The following is a 22,212-nucleotide window of genomic DNA, read 5'->3' as shown; positions in this document are numbered from 1 at the left end:
CATATGGTGCAATCTAAAGGTCAGTCCACACCTAATGCAACTGCCATTTGGGGATAAAGACTACAAGTAGTTGCAGCTGCAAGGTGTTGCAAGGAGTTGCATTGGTGTGTTTAGACCTTGGTCATGCCTTCTGACTTTTAAACCACTTAAACCATATATATACACTTCGTTGATCGGGGTCCCCCAAGGGTCTATATACTTTTCCCCCTCTACACCATCTCTTTGCTTTGTTTCATGCCGTCAAAACTAGGCATGCACGATATTGATCGATATCCGATAGATATTGGATTACAAATGGTATTGCATGGTCAAATAGACTGATACAGATGTAGACCAATATTGCCATACAAGTTTCCAGTAGGATTTACCTTACACCTGTCCTGTTAGCCTTTATCATCACAAAATGTTTTATAAAAAAACAAATATTGGCTAAAACCCACATAACATTTTGATATCGGTTCAATACCAATATACACATTTTAAGGCCGACATTGACCATACCGATACGATCTATTCATCGTGCATCCCTAGTTAAAACATGTACTGGTAGTTAGTATTGCAAAAAAGGATGAGACTGAGGCACTCCCGTGGAAATGTTTAAAAGCCTTTAAAGGCCTTACGTAGCAAGGAAAAAATAACTGCACCTATGTGTTGCGTCAAAACTACTTTCATCAGGGTTAACTTTTCCACAAGAGTGCCTTGGACTCATCCTTTTTTGCATCAATTCTGTCACCCAGTTGTACCAAAGACCACCTTGTTGGAGATTTTTACTCGAGCCAAACAGATGTGCACCTCCCTCTCTTTTTTCTATGTTGTTAGTATTGTTGTTGTTGTTGTACAGAACATTGAAAAGGTTGAATGGGTTCTTCTGATGTGCTGAGGTTAGTAGTGGTTCCAAGCGGGTCTCTCATGTACACTCAAAATAATCAACAAGTTCAAGGCTTCCTTTAGGGTTCTCTGAGCAGCTATATAAGTCTAGAGAAGCCGGTCTATGTTTGAGGTTCGCAAAATAATTGAGGTTTCTAAGTTCTAGAGCACACAAGCTTTGAGTTATCTGTCTAACATTAGGATTCTAGGTAAGGGATGTAGGCAGCGTTCGGGATATTATTACCTGTTCTAGGGCGATCAGATTTGTCCTTAGAACGTCATGCTCCTGCAGATTGGGTTCCATAATAAGTCACAAATATATCTTCTATGCTACGGTTCTAGGTATGGGGTTACCCATTCCAACGCTGCAATCTAAGGGTTGTAGATAATGGTTACTGTATGTATGGGGTTACCTGTACTAGTGCGGTTAGTTAGGGTTCTACATAAAGGTTCTACATGTTGTTACCTGTTCTATAGCTGCTATGTTAGAGTTCTATATAAGTATGATGTTCCTCACCATGTTAGGCTTCTAGATAAGGGTTCTAAGTATGATGTTCCTCACCATGTTAGGCTTCTATATAGGGTTCTAGGTATGATGTTACTTGTTCTATAGCTGCTATGTTAGGGTTCTAAATAAATGTTCTAAGTATGATGTTCCTCGCCATGTTAGGCTTTTACATAAGGGTTCTAGGTATGATGTTACGACATGTTCTAGAGCCGCCATGTTATAAGGGTTCTCTAGATATGGCGTTACTTGTTCTAGAGCTGTTATTTTGGGGTTCTACATAATGGTTCTAAATATGGCGTTACCTGTTCTAGAGCTGCTAGGTTTGTCCTTAAAGCATCGTTCTCTTGCAGGATGTTGTCCACCTGTTCCTGACTCACTGCACTCTGATTGGCTACCTGCAGTGTCATCACCACAGGCAGGACGCAGAGAGACAGGAGAGAGAGACATGTAGGCAATGAAAGACATTAAGGGGTTAAAAGATTGAGAGAAAGAAAGAAAGAAAGAAAGAAAGAAAGAAAGAAAGAAAGAAGCACAAAGTTGCCAAATATGAAAAGGAAATGTAAAACAGGAAGGGAAAACAGAAGTATAAACCACAAACAGAATATAAATAGAAAAGAGAGACGAGAGTAGTAAGACAAAGCAGCAGGTTTCAGGTTATATACATGTATATTTTTATATTTGTCCACGACTCCACAACAGACCCCCACCCCTCTCTCTCTCTCTCCTATGCCTCTCTACCAGGCCTACCTCTTCACTTGTATCTTCACTCATCCCTCTATAGTATAGACTCTATACACTCCTCTCATAATCCATCCATCCCTCCTTCCCCTCTACATCCTTCACTTCTCTCCCTGTCTATCATTCAACTCCATGGCTCCTCCCCACTCGACCCTCCATGACTTCTCTCCTGACTGACAGCGCATCTCTCTCTCTCTCTCTCTCTGGGCCCTATTAAGCAAGTGGAATCTAATTACATATAACTTTACAGTTTTTAAGACGTGGGGGCGGGTGCAATGTCATATTACAATTATGGGCCAGGTAAGAAGCGCTTTCGACACCCCGTGGTGTGAGCAAAACGGCCTTGAATTAGTCATGGGAGTGTTTAAGGGAGTTTTGAGGCTTACCCAATGAACATGTCCGTACTATTCTCTTTACGACACCAGCTGATGATGCGCCCTTTTCGGCAAGTGGTATTACATTTCTGCAGACTGGCACCATAGACATGACATGACTTTGTCACATTTGGGTTAATTATTCATATTGCACTGCATGCTGTCACCTTTATGCCTCCAAAGAACAGATCCACAAGCTGTCACAGCCATGATGTGCATAGCTTGTAGGCCTATGTCTCTATTTTGTTAAGTAACTTGCAGTTTTCATTGGAAAGTCATTACAGCGGCGCAGCCATATGCTAAGGGAGGGAGATATACGCACATCGTCACTTAATTTGTTTCTGTTCTAAGCATGAAAAACAGCTGTAAAAATCTTTATTCTAGTTCATTTGATTCATAAATGAATAACTAAGACTTTGAAATGGCACCTACCTATACCTTTCAGATCGGAATGGAACTGCGAGTAGATACGCAGCATTGGCTGGCAAATTGGCAATCCATGCGTAATGTTCCCAGAATCGTCTAACCCCCGAACATACAAGTTCGTTTGATATTGTTTAATTCGATAAAAATAGAACCATGTACCATACAGCGAATGAAAGCAAGATTCCTAAGGAATATGGGGATTTTTACATTTTAAAAAACGGTTGAGAAATGAGAGAACCATGAGTGTTTATAATATCAAATATTATAAGAATAATATGAAAGACAAACGGGCTGTGAAGAGCTCAGCTCACCATCCCGACAAGGAGGAAATATAGCCTATAGTGCATGCACGTATATGCACTGACTGTTGCACACACGCTCTTTATTTGTTTCTATTGAAAAACACCAGTAAAATAACGTTTATTTTATTTTATTTCATTCGAGTCACGACGAAGGAATGAGTTGAAATGCCATACGTGCGCCATGCGTATTGCTGCGGCCCCAATGTTATGGTCTTCGCTCGTAGCATATTATTGAAGAAGAATTGAGTCGGGTGTGATACAGCGTATGAAAGCAAACCTCCCAATGAGTATGGAGATGTTTTAATTTCTAAAAAAGGTTGAGAAATGAGCGATATATGACCCTTTATAATCTCAACGAGAAAGCCAGAAAACTCGCTGTTGCCATGTGTCATAGAAACAAGTAAATAGGTCTATAAACATACTCCCAAAAGAATCGCATATAACAGGGGTCTACAACCTATTTTAAATGAAGTGCCATGTTTTTATTTTCTAGATAGTGAGTCTGCCATATCAAGATTCCTTTTAATGACACCACATTAAAATTTCCAGCATATTTTGATTGTCCACAAATATAAAGTTCTTCCTTCTTTTTACATATTTTCTTGCACATTGTTAGAATGATCATTATAAATATATATCCCCCTGCAGTCAGAGTTCATTGTTTTAATGAATGAATGTGATGCATTGTGAGCTGGTAGATCTGCTATTTTCAAAAGTAATCTTTGAAAAAAGTGACAATTGTGGAATATTTTTGAAAAATGTTATTGAAACATTTAAAAACACAAATCTGTCATGGGGGTCACTGGCTTAGTTGGGCAAATGCATTAATCTGGGGGTCCTTGACATGGGAATGTCGCTGTGTGAGGATCACTGGTTTAAACAACATTAGGAGAAAAGCCCAAATAAGCACTTTAGAAACAAGAAAAGCAACCACAACTACCAATATTTACTTTGCAGAAAAAGAAGCCGTTTATAATAAACAGACATGGCAACACTCCAGCAGCACTCCAGAGCCGCTCAAGTGTAAAATGAAACAGTGCTTTTTGCTTTTAAGACGTGGTCAGACCCAGGCGGAATCGGTATGCGCTGAGTGTTTTTAGGTCAAGGGGCTTAATAGCAAATTAGCGCAAAGCGAAAATAATTAACATATGGACACTCCCCCAATGCTAAATTATGCAGGAACGTGGTATTCCATATGAGTGAGCGCTCACCACGGCTTCCATAATACGAAAAGGCGCAGAGCGAGGGCGAAATCTGTATTACCGCATGGGTTTTTCGTCTTGCTTAATAGGGCTCTCTGTCTCTCTCTCCCTCTCCCTCCCCTCCCTCTAATCCCCTTTTCCTCATTAGCAGATAATTAACCTGTCCCAACCTCTGACCTCACATCAAAATCCATCTATCTGCAATTAAAACTACATTTTTAATAACTTCCTACCTAGACTGATATGAAACCGTGTTACTTATTCCTTAAGAGCAAGAGCGTGTATGCGTGTGTGTGTGTGTGTGTGTGTGTGTTACCTGGTCTTTCAGAGTGTGCAGTTCCAGTTCATGTTCCGTCCGTTTGCTCTGCATCTGTTCCTTCAGTTCGGCTACAGTCTGAAAAATGAAACAACACAATACTTTGTCTTGCTGAATAAAATATCTGCTACTAAAAATGACTTGTGTTCTGGGTCAAAAAACCTCTTTCTAACATCTCGAGATAAGATTATTGTTTATACTACAAACCCCTAGAGATACTGGAGGAAGCTAAATTACGTCAAACTGTTTTAACCACTTAAAGCCCAGCATCCGTATTCCGTACCCTGAGGAAACAGGTTTAGGATTCTACATACATTTTCTGTGGAAAACTTTTCGCAGGAAAATGGTGCGTTACGGCGCATTGTTTGCGAATTTTCACCGAATTCACCTGCAATTTTTAGAGAATTAGGAATAGGGAAGCTAGAGTTCATTTAGGGTTAATTTGGTTAAAAGGTGTAGTGAAACGGAAATGGTGGGCATTTTATTTTTAAGTTTCAGCTTGAAACGCTGGCTCTGAAGTTTCTGAACCAATCGGAGCGTCGCATCCCTCCAGGCTATGGTGTTGTGTCTGTGACTTCCTCTCACATGCAGTGTCGTTTGTAAACAAAGTGACAGAGACGTGGGGCAAAGCCAGGGGTTTATTTCTAACCTACTGTATACACAACCTATATACATATTTTAGCGTGAAGATTAAGTTTAAAACGAGTATTACACTGTCTGGATGTCATCTTGAATGAGATTAGAAACGGAGTAGTTCTTTAATCAAAACCAGCTGTGTTGGAGGACAATGAAGCAATGGGAATCAAACTGGTGAGCTTCATTTTTATTGGCTTTTATTGATGTGGGCCTCAACACGTCATCACGCAGCACGTTTTCAGGAAGTAATTAAAACATTTTTTGATGGACTTTTGATCACACAGAAATGAGAATTTGCCCATTTGTTTGGCATCCATTGTTAGGTATGCCCATATGATGACCACAGATATGGTCTAAAAGTGTGAAAAACGTATTTTTCATTTCACTACGCCTTTAACAATTTACATGCGTTGTTGAGCGGAGTCCCTCCCTTGGGGCTCTACACTAGTCCAGTGACTTTTCCGTTTTCACTCCACTTGAAATACATTTGCTGAAAATAGCCCGGTCTACAACCTCAGTTATTTTTAGCCAACAAATTTGGGGTTGAGGGAAATGCTGTGCTGTAGTACATACAGAGCCCTGCGGGGACCCCGGTCAACTATGTCAAATACGTGTAGGGTTTAAAGTGAGATGTAAATAATGTATGAGCTTCTTCTTCTCTCTCTTCTTCTCGTCTTCTCCACACATGTGATTTTAATGATGTTTGGGAGACAGGAAACACTTTCCTGGGGTTTTTATGTGGGTAACATGTGTTTTTAGACATTTATTTCCAAGTGTCCATGATGTCATGGACACTGGGCTCACTTACATATTTTGTGTAATGCTATACATTACGTACATTGTTTTTTATTAACATCCCGAGCGGCAAGGACGGAGTTCTCCGTTCTTTCAATTAGTAACGCCCAGCGCTCAGGACGGAGATTAATAAAAGGACGGAGATTTATTGATATCAATACCGATCGCATCGCTCCACAGGCTGGGAGCGTCTGTTGCGCAACATTCAATGTAATTTCCGGATGGGACGTCATCGAAAATGTCCCCCTGCATTTTAGCCGACGAGACCGAAAATCTTAAAACGTGAATAACTCTTTATCTAAATCATTCCGTCCAATTCTAAGCAAAGATTATGTGTTAGAACAATACCTCCCGTTGTTGTCGATTGCCTCTGGAGTGTTTTGGCTACATCAAGCTACTTCAGCTACATCCGGGATAGCGCCTGGTGCGTCGCTAAATGTGCTCCATTGCTGTAAATCGCTGGGCGCTCTGATTTAATAGTCCTTAACCCATTTTGGGCGGGAACCCCTTTTGGTGTTTCAAGCATTATGTTATACTTTAGCTATTGAAAAATAGCAGATCTACAAGCTCAAGCTCATAGGCACCGAGTGCCTCGCTATTTTTTCCAATTTCGAAATATTTCCAGGAATAAAATGTCATGACCGTGGGGACTTTCAAACCCATAAAAATCCTCGTCATGTTTATGAGGTCCATCCTGAATGGATGTCAATCATGTCATGTTAAGAATGTCTAACATTGGCTGCCATTTTAATTTGGTTTAACATGAGAGGCTGTCGTGTAAATTACTGTAGGTTACTCTAAGCCGATATGTTGAGGTGAATTAGGTCTAATTTTGATTGACTGTCATGTGAATTAGGTCTAACCTGATTGGCTGTCATGTGAATTAGGTCTAACCTGATTGGCTGTCATGAGGTCACTCTGTAGTTTCTGGATGCGAATATGTAGAGACTTCAACTCCTCCTCTTTCCTCTGGTTTATCTCGTCTATCTTGGTCCTGCAGACAGACAGATGGACGGACAACACAAAGACTGTTAATAACACACACCATTTTATTGTTTAATAACAATAAAATGGTGACTTGATGTAATGTAAAATAACTTGAATAACTAACTAAATATTGTATAATCAGAAGAACACCATTATAATTTAAAAAATTATAGATTACCTGCTGTCATTGTAGAGAGCCTCCTTCTCTCCCTGGAGACGAAGAAAACTGAAGAACAGAATTTCAAAATGTAACATCTAATATGTTTTTATCTTACTATCTTTAGCATCAGAGACCACGGACATGAAGTGAAAATCTGCTTTATATATTTATCATGCTACCAACCAATCACAGGTACTCACCTTTCCTGCTTTCTCTTCAGTTTATCCGACAGCTAGAGCACACCACACACACACACCACACACACACACACACACACACACACACACACACACACACACACACACACACACACACACACACACACACACACACACACACACACACACACACACACACACACACACACACACACACACACACACACACACACACACACACACACACACACACACACACACACACACACACACATAGCATTATATAATAAATAACACGTTATACTGTATCTTTGCTGTCGGGCACCTCAATGCGCCACGCTGTATGCTCGACTTTGCTAGTAGGTCGGCAATTGTTTTCCTGCCACTGACATACAACAAAGTATATGAAAAGTATACAATAGGCCAGGGCATTCATTCATGACAAGTATATAATAGGCCAGGGCATTCATTCATGACAAGTATATAATAGGCCAGGGCATTCATTCATGACAAGTATACAATAGGCCAGGGCATTCATTCATGAAAAGTATACAATAGGCCAGGGCATTCATTCATGAAAAGTATACAATAGGCCAGGGCATTCATTCATGAAAAGTATACAATAGGCCAGGGCATTCATTCATGAAAAGTATACAATAGGCCAGGGCATTCATTCATGAAAAGTATACAATAGGCCAGGGCATTCATTCATGAAAAGTATACAATAGGCCAGGGCATTCATTCATGAAAAGTATACAATAGACCAGGGCATTCATTCATGAAAAGTATACAATAGGCCAGGGCATTCATTCATGAAAAGTATACAATAGGCCAGGGCATTCATTCATGAAAAGTATACAATAGGCCAGGGCATTCATTCATGAAAAGTATACAATAGGTCAGGGCATTCATTCATGAAAAGTATACAATAGGCCAGGGCATTCATTCATGAAAAGTATACAATAGGCCAGGGCATTCATTCATGAAAAGTATACAATAGGCCAGGGCATTCATTCATGAAAAGTATACAATAGGCCAGGGCATTCATTCATGAAAAGTATACAATAGGCCAGGGCATTCATTCATGAAAACTATATAAAAATATGAAATATGGAAATACAATGTTTGTAAAAACATAACGTTTGGCACGTATGTCCCCTGGGTTAGACATCCTAGACGGGGTGCCCCAAAAAAAACCTTAAAACAGGAAGTGAATTATTGACACAATTGAAAATGTCCACCTACAGTACAGTGTTGGCGATTGACTCAAAAAGCCTATAGAATCTCATAGAAGCATACATTTTGGCACATATGTCCCTTGGGTCATCCTAAGACACCCAGAAGGGGTTCCCCAGATAATCTGAAACAGGAAGTGAGTTATTGACAACATTGAAAATGGACGCCTACAGTGTTGACAGATGATGCAAAAGACAAGAATCTCATAAAAGCATGAAATGTGGTACAAAACAAGTCCCCAGTCAACGCTTGTTTGACCTGCATTAGTTTGGTCACATTTACAATATGAAATGGAAAACTAAAAGGGTAACATGTTCAATGACGAGACCCGTGTTCATTTGGTCACATTTAGAATACAATTGTTTTGTTTTTTTACCTTTGTCACCTCTTCCTGTAGTTTACTGATCTCTGTCTGTTTGGAGGTCTGGAGAACATGAGAGACCAGTGAGATGGACATTTAAACTGACTGAGTGTGTGTGTGTGTGTGTGTGTGTGTGTGTGTGTGTGTGTGTGTGTGTGCGCGCGCTCACCTCTTATGGTGTGTAACTGTGTGTCTGTTTGTGTGCGTGCATACATGCATTTTCCTGTCCCTGAAACTGGTGGACAAATATTAACATTAACCGGTTTAATAGGTTAGAAAAAGTCACAGGAAAAACACGTTCTTGGCGCTCCAGGACATCATGAAAAAGAAGTTAAATAAGTCCTTGGCGACCATTGAGGTGAGGCATGTACAGTATCTGTTAATTAGTGTGCGCGTGCGTGCGTGCGCGCGTGCGTGCGTGCGTGCGTGCGTGCGTGCGTGCGTGCGTGCGTGCGTGCGTGCTCACCTCCATGCTGTGTAGCTGTTCCCGGAGCAGCCTCTTCTCCTCCTGCTCAGTGGTCAGTGACATCTCCAGCTCTGGCCCAAAGCAGTGATTTAGTGGACAGAGTGCAGCCGACCAGCCTAGTGCTTCCTGCTTAGCTACAATCTTCTCTACAACGCGCTCCCTTGACCGGCCTAAAGGGGGCGCCGCACACAGCAGGAGGGGGGTTGGGGGGCATTCCATTAGGCCACACACACAGTACAAGAGATGGTGACTTTGTTTTTGTTTTGTTTTCATCCAAGCTTAATGTTTGTGTAAGACGAAAATCTACACTAATAGCTGAATATAGGAGGGGCTAGCACCCCTCAAAAACAATCACTTACAGCTCCTTTAAGCATGAATCTGATCCGAGGTCAGCAGTCCAGACAGCTTGTAGGGTGTGTGTGCCCTGAGCCAGCTAGCTGCCCTATGCTTACTGCAGTTACACAAGCAGGCTGGGGATCAGCGCTTACGTCAACACATAATCATCATCAAACTAATTACACATGAATGTCATTTTATTTCTGTTCAGATTCAGAATATGAAGATGAATCTTCATGTTAAACTACAGTATGATAAAACCAATTACACCTACAGTGTAATTGGTTTTATCAGTGTAATTAGGATCCATTCACCAAGCTCCAAGGTCAACATTTTGAGGAAATACAGACATGCTCTACTGACAAATTGATTGTATACAGGATTACAGGTGCATCTAAAAAGACAAATGAGAATATTGTGGAAAATTAATATAAATATGTAAGGAATAAGACTAATTCATCTAAGAAAACATAATTTAATATACTGTATATATGGCGGAACAGGTGGAATCTTGAGACATTTTAAGATGCTGAATCTTCATGAACTGTATGCCATAATGATCAAGATTAAAACAAAATAAAGTTAAATATGTAACTTTATGTGTCATATTTCTGCGTGAATTTAATCACTTTCGGAATTACATTACGGGGGGGGGGGGGGGGGGGATTCTCCAATATATTCAATGTTTTTAGATGCACTTATAATTCAAAATGATACAGTTTTCCCTCATAGTTTATCATATGACTCATATTAATTCGATCCCAGGCTGATGTGTAATAAACTCATGAACTGTGGTTGGTAGATTAGTCCACTGCAGTGGTTTTCAAGGTGGGTCCAGGAACCCACAGGGGTCCTTATGGGGGTTTCAGGGGGTCCCCAAATAAATTATTATATAGTTAGGAACCAAATGGACAGGTCTGTAACTATAGTTCAGAGTTCACAAAGGAACCAAATAGTCTTGTAAGGGTTATAGGGGTCTTAACTGTCTCAGTGCCACAGGACGCCTTTGGACGCCTGCCCTTGGTGGCCGCGAGTGCCATTGGCGCCTTTGGACGCCTTTTTGAAAAAAAATAATATTGTTTTTTTTATCCATATTTTGAAAATTGCTCTAATCTGCATGTCAGGTGATGACATGCACATTACATGCACAATAGAATTTCATTTTCTTTCTTTTATTTATAATGGGCTTCGGTGGCAAAGAGGGCCAAAACTGGTGTTCACCAGGTGGCACTACCAAAATGGGGGCACAACCACTGAATATCATTTAAATCTTGTCTATTCTATAAACCTTGTTGGTCTGTATAACAGAATATTGTGATGGTGTGGACAGGGTCTGCTGTCCTCAGTAAAGCAGGCGGTTTCCTCAAAATGTGGGTAAAATATTGCTGAATACCCTAGCCTCCCTATTCTGGGCAAGGCATAATAAGCAAATGTGTAGGTATTGGTAAAAAATAGCAAACATCAGATCTACAATAGGCAAGCTCACAATGCAAAGCAATGCGACGCGATGTGAACTGCCCACTCTCAAGCATTGAACGTCACTGTACCAAAGCCCGCCCATATTGCATACCGTGTCCCGATTGGCCACACCAGTTCTCTGGTGTAGGAAATGGGCGTACAATTGAGCCTCTCCAGACCGTAATCCGCCGGCAGGCAAATTTTTTTTGCCAACGGCTGATTCGGTCTGGCTTATTAGCCAGGCTAGTCCAGACATGCCGCAGTGTGCTGAAGCCTCTGTTAGCCTAGCATGAAGCAAAGCTTTTCCAGCATTTAGCATTTAGCAGATCTTTTCTGCATCTGATATTCAGTTTATGTAGCGGGTTTGAGTCTAACAACAAGTAGGTTCCGACCACAGAAACAGTTTTAGTATCAGTATCTCATTTTCAGACTGTCAACTGCTTAACTGTTAAGAGAATCAGGTGGATATAAAAGAGTAAGACCAGTGGAATAGAAACATATTTGAGGAGAGCGTACTCACCACTGAGCTGGTTAGATTTCTGCTCCACGTTAGCTTCAGCCTGGAACACACACACACATACATTTACAACCCTGAGCAGGTCTTTTTTTGTTTTGTTTTTTGTTCAGGCCATGGATCCCCTAACCGAGAGAGAGAGATGAAGCGGGGACCGCACACTACAAATTGTGTCACAGATTAAATTAACCTTTTCATACATGTCATTAGATGGCGTCATAGACTTGTCTGACAGCACTATTATCAGTATTGCATTATCACACAAAGATTTGCCCCCCCTTTAATAACGCAGAGGACCCTCGGCCACGGTTTAAGCTCACAAGACTCTTTGCGAACTTGGAGAAAAGAAACTCGAGGCCCAAGTCTCAGAAAGATGTGGAAACACTGTTTCTATGTGATCTGTGACGTAAAAAGTGTTTCTAGTGAGTTCTCTTCCTCACCTGTTCAGGTCTTTCATCGCGTCCCTCGGCGGCTAACTCCGCCCCTCCGGTGGTGACGTCAGAGACTCCGTTGGTGCTGGTTGGTCCGTCGGTCTCTGTGCCGGCGGCGGTGTGGGCAACCGTATGTCTTTGCACTAGTTCCTGGTCATAGCGCTCCTGCAGGCCTGGAGGACATATCGTGATATCAATCAATCATAGATTATTGGCAGATTATAAATATAAATTCTTGCACCAAAAAGAGAAGACGGCAGGCTGCGGGCATCGAGATCACTGAAGTGTGATTGGCAGCGCTGGCATGGATGGCAGACTGGTGCTGCCAGCTCAAAAGGCATTCTCAGTGGACTGGACAAGGACCCTTACTTTTTCCATCAACCTTTAATCGATGGGAGCCAGTGGCACATGTATAACTATATGAGACATACACACACACACACACACCCACACACACACACACACACACACAGACCCACCTGCCATTTTCTTCTGGAGGGCGGAGTTTTCAGCTTGGAGGCGGAGCAATTCTCCATCCACATGGCTGGAGGCAGGCACAGGGGTGGGGCTACTTGCTGAGGCCGCTCCCCCTTCCTTCAGTCCCTGGTTCTCCTGTTCCAACTGTTCTATCTGAGTGCATAACTGGAAAAACCATAGAATATATGCAGATGTGTCATAACTGGAACAAACCATAGAATATATGCAGATGTGTCAGACTATATATTACGGTATACATTCCAAAGATGATCTGAGATGCGACGAATCATTCTGAGACGTAATGAGTTTAAAGAAGATTGGAGACAAATGCTCTACAACATCAAATATGGGGCATTACATGTCATCACTCCAAACACACAAGCACATGAGACCATGGTGTAATAGTTTGTTAATGATGACATTGGCTTTTCACTTCTGGAAATTGCATTTAAGTAACAAAAATCATAACATTTTTAAAGATTATTAGTGGAACAAATCACCATGAACTTGTATTTGCCACAGAGCGTAATTCCGACAATAATAAAGAATCCTATCATCCCCAGCACTTATCACCCACTGGGTCCATTCAGGGCAAATACATAATGTGATACATTATATCACTGGTTCTCAACATGGGGTCGACATGGTCCTTGAGGGCATTCTGGGGGCCCTCAGCTTCATTATTGATAGGTCGGATGAATGGATCCTTACTGGTCTACGAATTGGAACCGGTTCCAATTATACAATGTCAAGAGTTCATTCAACACTGAAGATTTTACATTTTAGATTTGTCTCAAGATATACAAATTAAATTGTGTCAAATTAGGGGTCCTTGAAATAACAACTGAAAAAGTTGAGAATCACTACATTCTATGATAATATAATTTAACAGCGACAGTGTACCTTGGAAAGTTCTTGCATCAGAGTGCTGTTCTGTAACCTGAAGTCATCTTCCTGGCTGTGGAGTTTACTCTGTAGCATCTCATTTTCAGTCAGCAAGGCCTCCACCTCCTGTACGTATAATTAATTAATACATTTTAACTCTTGAGAGAGTAAAATGAAACCAAATCAACCCGCTCAAGAGTAAAAGTATTGGTAAACATCTGCATACCGTACATTATCATTAATTATTATGAATTATCCAACAAAAACCAATGGTGGTCTGTGGCTCAAATGCCTAATAAATAATGGCACCTTGATATGAAAAGGGTTGAAAACCACTGGTTTATGACAATGAAAGTAGTGAAATGCACATCAACATCATGACAGTGTGCCTTTAACAGCTTCCAGCCAGCAGAGGGTGCCGTTTACTAAATAAAGCTAATGGTAACACACTCACCTGAGCTTTCTTACTCTTATTCAGCGCCTGCAGACAGAAAACATTCCAATAGTCAAATTAATATATATATATTTTGCAAAATCATACATAGTTTAATATGTAGTAATAAACCTAATTATTATGTTCTTATGTGTTCCAAACCTTCTGGGCTTTGACAAAGTCTCTTTCGAGAATAATATTCTTCTGGCGAACGGCATTGAGCTCTGGAGGACACATACAAAAGCGTTGTAGACAGACATAACTGATATGGTGTATAAAATGGTAACTATTACTACATAATAATTAGTAATACTTTAATAAAAGGAGGTACCTGCTGTATTCTTCCTCAGGTCATCAGACAGCTGGTAATTCTGCGTTCGTAACTCCAACAGCTGGGCCTGGAGACACAGACACAGACACAGACACAGACACAGACACAGACACAGACAGACAGACAGACAGACTTTGTGTTACTATGTGCGGACATTAACACTTTAGGATGACATATTATACTTAGACCCGAAAAATAGCAACAAGCTCCCATATTCTAGATCGGAAATTATTCTGTGCACTGCACGACAATTGGTACACAACTAAGTATAAATCAGGTTCAACTCTAATTCCAACCACTAAACCCAACATCCTGATCCTAAGCCCAACCTCAATCCACAGATCTATTATTTTCCCTCTTTTTTTTTTACTTTGACCCCTTAAAACTGGGAAAGCATCTGTGTAATTCTAGATTTTAGCATTGGCTATAATAAAATAGCAGATCTACAAGCTTGTGCATCTGCTATTTTTTTTTACCTTTTTGAAAGATCTTGAAATCGTCGAATCATTTTGAAGTTTGAGAACTACTGATTTTCATGTAGAAGGCCTCAGGTCTTAAATGACGTGCCCAAAATGGGATCATTATAGTGTTTAATTTCATTCAATTATTTGTCATAATTGACTATATCAATTTCTTTCACATAAACAAAAGCAGAAACTAAGACCAGTGACATAAAATGAAAATGTAATGAATTCTACTCTAATTGTATAATTCAAAGACAGACAAAGAGACAGAGCGAGTCTTGTGTTGAGCTCTCATCCAGAGGACATTCACACCAGCAGTCAGTGTCAGGTGTCTTTCTCAAGTAGACACCAACTCTCAGATCAGTTACATATCAATGCTGTGGTCTCTAACTTTCATGTCCTACTGGGATATGAACCCAGGACGTGACTACATGTCTGCCTCTCTTTGAAGAGGGAATCCCTGCTTGGCCAGGGGGTGACCATAGCTGAATATTGGTTAGTGAGCTCGCCTGGGAGGGCAAAGCTCCCAGGTTCAGCCTCAGCAATGTGTCAAGGTGTCCCCGAGCAAAACACTTAACCCCTAACTGCTCCCCGAGCGCTACAACCAATGTCTGCTGACTCTGTAGCTCCTAGTAGTTAATAGGATGGGTGAAATGCAGGACACATTTTACATACGCGCAAATATACAGTAACAAAAAAAAAGCCCAAGGAGTGAGGACCTAAAAAATTATTATAAATGCGGTGACAGACACCAGTGTCTACATGTCTCAATGGAAGGGTAATGAGACAACCTTCGAGTCCATGCTCGCACCCTTTCGTGAGAGCCCATGCTGCTGGCTGAGTTGGTTAAAAAAAAAACAGTACCAGTATCCATTATATGGACATGGTTCAAGTTTATAAAGTAAGAGCGATAATGTGGAAATGATGTCTGACGAAAGTGGTTGCAAGGTGGTACGTAGCACAAGTTCATCACCTCAAACCAAAACACATTCTGGAATATGAGGAAAGCAAAAACAAATCCATCCAATGCATTTTTTTCCAAAATGTGCAGCAGGGCTGAAACCATCATTGAAACGATTCATTCTAGTCTACTTTTTCAATTAGAAATTTAGAATAATAATAAGTGCATACAAATAAATATTAATTATCTATATCTATATGAGCGAATTGGTTAACCACCTATTTTTATACTAAATTTGCGCAATGGTAATACGATTATTAATTAATTATTGATTAGTTTATTCAATTATGGAATATCCATTCTTTTTTATACTTGATTCAATCTAATAGTTTAACTCTTGCACCCCTAAACATGTGGAAAAGAAAGAGAAATGGCCACTGCCCTCCCCAGGCTAACCTTTGCCTACTCCTCACTTCCTCATCCAGAGAATGATTGAAAAGAAGACCATATTTCAGGTCCTTAAAGCTGATAAGAAAACCTTGAACATGGCAAGAGACTATTTATTTTGTAATCAGTGAGCAAGAAAGACCCTCAGCCCCCTCCCTGACTGACTGCGTAGAAATGATTGATCAATCAGGATGTTGACTCTGTTCATTCATACACATGAGCTCATGGGAGAAGTACAGTACATGAAACACTTAGGTGGATATGTCTCTGGGGACTGTCACTGCAGGGAACAGAGCATACTAGCATAGCAATATACAAAGATAAGAGAGGGGAGAGCATGTGTCAAAGGACCAAGCTGTACAGTAAATACTGTACAAGGCTTGAACCATGGCATTGTGATTCTGTAATATCTAGATTGAACATTATTGTAAGGTCAAGACAAGAGATAACAACATACTGTCACATGTTTTCACAGACATGATAAAGGACATGAATCCAGTGCCATCCTCCAGTATATAAAGGGATATTTCACTTTAAAAAAATGTAGACGATAAAATGACCCAACATTTTTAAGTGGTGTGCCTGGCTGGCTGGCTGTGTCTGAGCACGGAAATAGCCTTTGGTTGTCACTGTTGTGCAGCCTAACACACACATACATATTAACTGTATATATATGATGATTTCAGGTGTAACAGTACAGTACAGTACAGTACAGTACAGTACAGTACAGTACAGTACAGTACAGTACAGTACAGTACAGTACAGTACAGTAGTGACCCCCTGGGGACCCCCACACGGTAACCCTGTCAGCTCGCCGGAACCGGCCTGGCCCCCTGGGAGTGTCCGGATATTCCGCCAAGCATATAACTGCCCAAGCATATATCCACCATGACACCCCTACGCTGCTTTAAAAAAAAACTACTAAAGTTGAGATCAAGAGCTACCTGCAGGCACTGGCGGTTATTGTGAAGCAGATCCACTGCACTGATCAAAGCTACACCAAGCACATTAATTTGCCAAGAGTGGAAAGTCTGTCCATGAACGGAAGTGCCCTGGTATTCCTGCCACTTCAGGGAGGACAGATCATTCAACACTGTCTGGTGACAACATTGTGACCTGCCACCGATCTGCTCTGACGAAGCCAGAGACCGTTAACACACGTTTTCCTGGCTAATAACATGTAATAGATGATTTAAAGGGAAATATCATATCATATCATTCATATGTGGAAATAAAATTAAAAAGTCCCCCCCTTCTGTGTAGCCTAGAACTTAATGGGGTCACCAGTGCCATCACGAAGATGCACTTTGCAGGCCGAATGTTGACAGAATTTGTTTTTGCACTAAGAGACTTTCACCTGTTGTATTTTAATTAAAAGCAATAAGGGTAAGGAGGTAGAATATTGGAATGTTTTTTTGCACTATGCAGGCATATCGTTGCTGTCAGCCATAAAAGCTCTCAACTATTGGATTTGGATTTTTTTCCATGAATGAATTCCAAACTTCATCATACTACAATGTCACACAAAGGTCTACAAGCTCAAAACGTGTCACAATCATTATGGAGGAAATAAGACTGTGACACTGGGACTTTAAGTTAAATATAATATATATTAACTTGCAGTGTCATACTAGTAACTTAAGTGCAACCTCTGTAATGGTGTAATAAACTCAGACAACACCCAGTTCACTCCCTTTCAGACAGTCTCATATCTAAACAGAATTCTTGATTATGGCCAGCACCCTCCATTTAGTTATACTTACACACCATAAAATACACATGTGTAATGCTTTTATCAGAAACACATGACAAACACAGCTTTCCTACTGTCTGTCTCTCTCCTACACCATCTCCCTCTCAGCTTTCCTACACAGTCTTCCGTCTCCCTCTCAGCTTTCATACTGTCTGTCCCCCCTACACCGTCTCCCTCTCAGCTTTCATACTGTCTGTCCCCCCTACACCGTCTCCCTCTCAGCTTTCATACTGTCTGTCCCCCCTACACCGTCTCCCTCTCAGCTTTCCTACTGTGTCTCTCTCCTACACAGTCTTCCGTCTCCCTCTCAGCTTTCATACTGTGTCTCTCTTCTACACTGTCTCCCTCTCAGCTTTCCTACTGTCTGTCTCTCGCCTACACTGTCTCCCTCTCAGCTTTCCTACTGTCTTTTCTACCAATATATAATTGCATTGTATTGTATTGAGTACAATGGACCACCCTGGGGAGTTTTGTGTTATCCTTTTAGGTGTTTTAGCATAACTTTTGACTGTACTACCTGTACTGATAAAAAACCTAATGGAATTCAAAATCAATCTCTACCACCGTCATTGGACTAATGTGGGTTTTGTCAACAGTTTGATTAATTAAAGTGTCCAAACAAACACATAGGAAACTCACCATATTCACACTGTGGCCATTTTAGTATTTTACCATTCAGTTAATGAAATAATGCCACCCGTCCGCAGCAAAATGGCCAATGTGTGAATATAGTCAATAGCCTGTCAGGTAACGGGGGTCACACAGGTTTCAGGTTCTCAATGTGCAGTGTGACAGTGTGGGGACAAGCCTTCTGCGCCTGAAACTCTGAGAGCGCACAGTACAGATGGAACCAAATGGACCATTATAGGTCCATTTGGGTCCATCTGTACACTCTCTGAGTTAAAGTAATGCCTATGATTTTACAGTGTGTACATCGGGGGTCCCAGAGATAAAATAATAATACCAAATGGGGGTCCATGGAATAATCATGCATATCAGTGTCACACTGGGGGGTCCTAGAAATGAAAAAGCTAATCTCTGACTCAATTTATTTCTGTTCTATTCTGTCTGTTGCCAAACACACAATAGTGACTAGTTGTCTGTATACGATGAACTTGTATTCTATGAAGAGCAGACACTGCGTGTGTGCATGCGGCCGTGTGCATGCGGCCGCATGTACGCTCTGTGTGTGTGTGTGTGTGTGTGTGTGTGTGTGTGTGTGTGTGTGTGTGTGTCCTTGCCAGACCCCATGACTGACATTAGGTCTGGTCCCATGGAAGCTAGCAAGCAGGAAGACACCTCACTCTCTGTCTGTCTTCTACTCTTCATGTGTTTATTTATTGTCTATTTGTCTTAAAGACCTCACTCACATAAAGGTTAATATTATTATAGCATCACACAGCAGAGTGGGAGGTGCCTCAGGCTCAACTGTCAGTGTCAGATGACAAGAAAAACTGAAGGCGTGAGACACCAGAGTGAGACAGACTGTCTGTGTTTGTGTATAAACAGACAGTTCAAAGGTGTGTGTGTCGGTCTCTCTCCTCCTTCAGTCATGCTAGCTACAGTACCGACTACCGAGCCACTTTCCATTAGCCTCCATCCAGCTAGCAGCAGGCTAATGCTCTGCCTGCTGACAGTGATGCTGGAAGGCTTTAACACGACGGTCAGTCGGTCACACACATGTGTTGACATCATAAACATTATGACATAAACATATTAAAATAAACAATCAAACCAAACAAACGCTAGTATAGCTCTCGTGCTAAACGGTGCACCGTTACAAGGCTATAACGTCACACATAAAGCAGGGGTCGGGAAGCCACCAAAAGAATGACGTCACTTCATCACCTGAAATAATGTTGACGCGGTTCGTGTGGGGGTTAAAAAAATAAACGTTTTCGGTTGAAATGACGTAATTTTGTTTTCTGGAAGGCAAAGAAATAATGGCTCGAGCGAAGAAGTCACGAGCCTTATAGCCTGCTGTTAGCAGGATGGACAGACATGATGATGATTTGAAGACATGGAGGACATGGAAGACATGAAGGAGACATATATATATATATATATATACCTGCATGCGGTGGAACTCCTCCTCGGACAGAGCCTGGGACATCATGGACATGTTGTTGTCTAGGATGTTTTATTACAGCATTAGGAGGTTTAAATGTTGACCTGCCGCTGCAGGACAGACTGAAATGACAGCACAACAAGCCCTGTGTGTGACGCACTGAGCCTTTCCGCTCCCCACGTTCACAATAAAAGCTCATTGTGAGCTTGAATGAAAACAGTTTCCTGGAAGTGGACTATTTTCCTTTCAAACCGTTTTTTATTATTAGGCCCAATCCCAATTGCCTCCCTCAAGCCCTGAGCCCTGAACCCTCATTGACTTTAGTGACGTCAGCTGTAAGTGCTTGAGGGTGAGAGGCTGCGAGGGCTCCACATTGTTGTGAAGAAATGGGACAGCACTTTGAAGATGAGTCCGCCATTCATGACACTTTGCATCACTTTATTCACAGCCAGTGCCTACCTACATGCTTTGCCTATTTTGTATTTATACATGTCTATCACGTCTATTTTAGAATTTAAGCTGATCGTTTTATTATTAGTTTCATAAATACACTTTCCTGTGTGATAGGGGTTGTAATATTAATATATAATAATATTCATTATAAATTGCATTTCCATATTATTTTACTTTGCTCATTTCTCATCATGTTTCCCTTATTATTATTATTGTTATTAAATATATAGCATATCCTTCCATTCCGTCTCCCTTTGAGAACAGTGAGAAAGCACTATTGTGTTTGTTGACATTCTAACTGCGATACATAACTAATTTGCATACTTAAATGATTGACGTTCGGAGGATCCCCCTCATTCCCCTGGTAACGCTATGAACTGTGGGTAATTTATTTGCCAAAGTCAGCTAAAGTCAGCATCGATGCTGACTTTGGCAAAGGGCACATAAAGGGGCGGGGCTGAGCCCTCACTGACTTACCGATTTCAAATGGGACATCCCTCAAGCCCTCGCAGACTTCACATGAACGCGCAGCTAAGTCAGTGAGGGCTCATTGAGTCAGCAAGGGAGCGGATTGGGATTGGGCCTTAGTGTGGTTGCCCTAACAGGGCAACCAGACTATTGTAATTGTAACACTTTATTATTTTTCCATTTACTGGAGTATTTTTCCCTGGCTTCCTTGGGTCATGACGCATCTCCCCATATAGGCCACGCCCATTTGCGTCATGATAGATTTTCCGCCATTTTGAATTTTCTCCAAAACACACTTTTTGTTCCTCCTCCTACAGATTTCGTCCAAATCTCACAAAAATCGGCACACATGATCTCAGGACCCATCCGATTAAAACACCAACTGCAGAATTTTGGTAGTGCGTATCGTTCGGCCGTAATCGTTGTCCGAAGATAGTAGGAGGGGCCTATTTTACAAAAAATGCCATAAATCACGAACGAAATGTCCAATCCATCCCAAATTTGAATCACATGTCGCGGGTGGTTCAATCAACCAAGTACCAAAAGCAATTCCATTTTCATCCATAGGGGGCACCGCAAATGCGAGAAATGTAACCGTTTGTCGCAAAAACATGATTTTTGGGGGGATAAATCCCCTCCGAATTATTACTTACGCATGATCGCAGGGGTGACGCGACATTGCAATTGGCTGGCAATATCAGTGGGAGGGGCATATGTAAGCCACTGCGGCAACCACACTTTGCAATTTTTTAAAATTGCGACCTTTCTAGTTATTATTATTATTATTATTATTATTATTATTATTATTATTATTATTATTATTATTAATGTATTATTATTATTATTATTATTGCTGTTTATTTTAAGATTTTCTACTGCACAACAGAGCATAAAATAGGGCTTCAGTGGTTAATTGAATTCAATTTAAAGGGGCTTCATTGCCAAACCAAGAGTGAAATATAAAATAATACATTTATAATACATATACATTTCATACGTGTATTGGCATATGCCTAATATATACATTTGTAAACAAAGCTGTGTACGTTCCATAATGCAATACATTTTAGTGGTTAAATTAACAAAAAAGTAAAATGAACATGTCTTCTGAGTCTGAGTACTGTAGAAATTCACAGATGATTGACAGACTTCCCGCATCTCTCTCTCTCTCTCTCTCTCTCTCTCTCTCTCTCTCTCTCTCTCTCTCGTATTAATTTACTGGTAACGCGGAAACAAAGTTAAACGAGATGTCTGCCAGAGA

At 41.0% G+C, this 22,212-nt stretch overlaps 1 protein-coding gene across 8 annotated transcripts in view; it reads right to left on the bottom strand.

Moving 5' to 3' along the window:
* gripap1 (GRIP1 associated protein 1) overlaps positions 1–20,178 on the bottom strand; it is a 48,862-nt gene extending 28,684 nt beyond the window's left edge. For 4 of the 8 annotated variants that reach the window (XR_013789026.1, XR_013789027.1, XM_079494872.1 and 1 more), the window contains exons 1-15: positions 20,034–20,178; positions 14,398–14,464; positions 14,229–14,290; positions 14,088–14,114; positions 13,652–13,759; positions 12,751–12,913; positions 12,281–12,444; positions 11,847–11,886; positions 9,533–9,702; positions 9,082–9,129; positions 7,512–7,543; positions 7,330–7,377; positions 7,059–7,158; positions 4,734–4,811; positions 1,678–1,770 (exon numbers count right to left, since the gene is read on the bottom strand). Coding sequence is in view for 6 of the 8 variants with exons in the window: in XM_079494872.1 (XP_079350998.1) it covers positions 1,678–1,770; positions 4,734–4,811; positions 7,059–7,158; positions 7,330–7,377; positions 7,512–7,543; positions 9,082–9,129; positions 9,533–9,702; positions 11,847–11,886; positions 12,281–12,444; positions 12,751–12,913; positions 13,652–13,759; positions 14,088–14,114; positions 14,229–14,290; positions 14,398–14,464; positions 20,034–20,084 (1,251 nt within the window). In the remaining 2 variants the exon portion in view is untranslated. The remainder of the gene's footprint in view (positions 1–1,677; positions 1,771–4,733; positions 4,812–7,058; positions 7,159–7,329; positions 7,378–7,511; positions 7,544–9,081; positions 9,130–9,532; positions 9,703–11,846; positions 11,887–12,280; positions 12,445–12,750; positions 12,914–13,651; positions 13,760–14,087; positions 14,115–14,228; positions 14,291–14,397; positions 14,465–20,033) is intronic. The other 4 variants (XM_079494876.1, XM_079494875.1, XM_079494873.1 and 1 more) reach the window with 4 other exon arrangements.
* Positions 20,179–22,212: the final 2,034 nt, after the last annotated feature.

Source organism: Electrona antarctica (genome assembly GCF_951216825.1).
Source record: "Electrona antarctica genome assembly, chromosome: 2".
NCBI lineage: Eukaryota > Metazoa > Chordata > Actinopteri > Myctophiformes > Myctophidae > Electrona > Electrona antarctica.
Note: the sequence above shows the minus strand (reverse complement) of the source record. Positions and strands in the feature narration are given on the sequence as shown.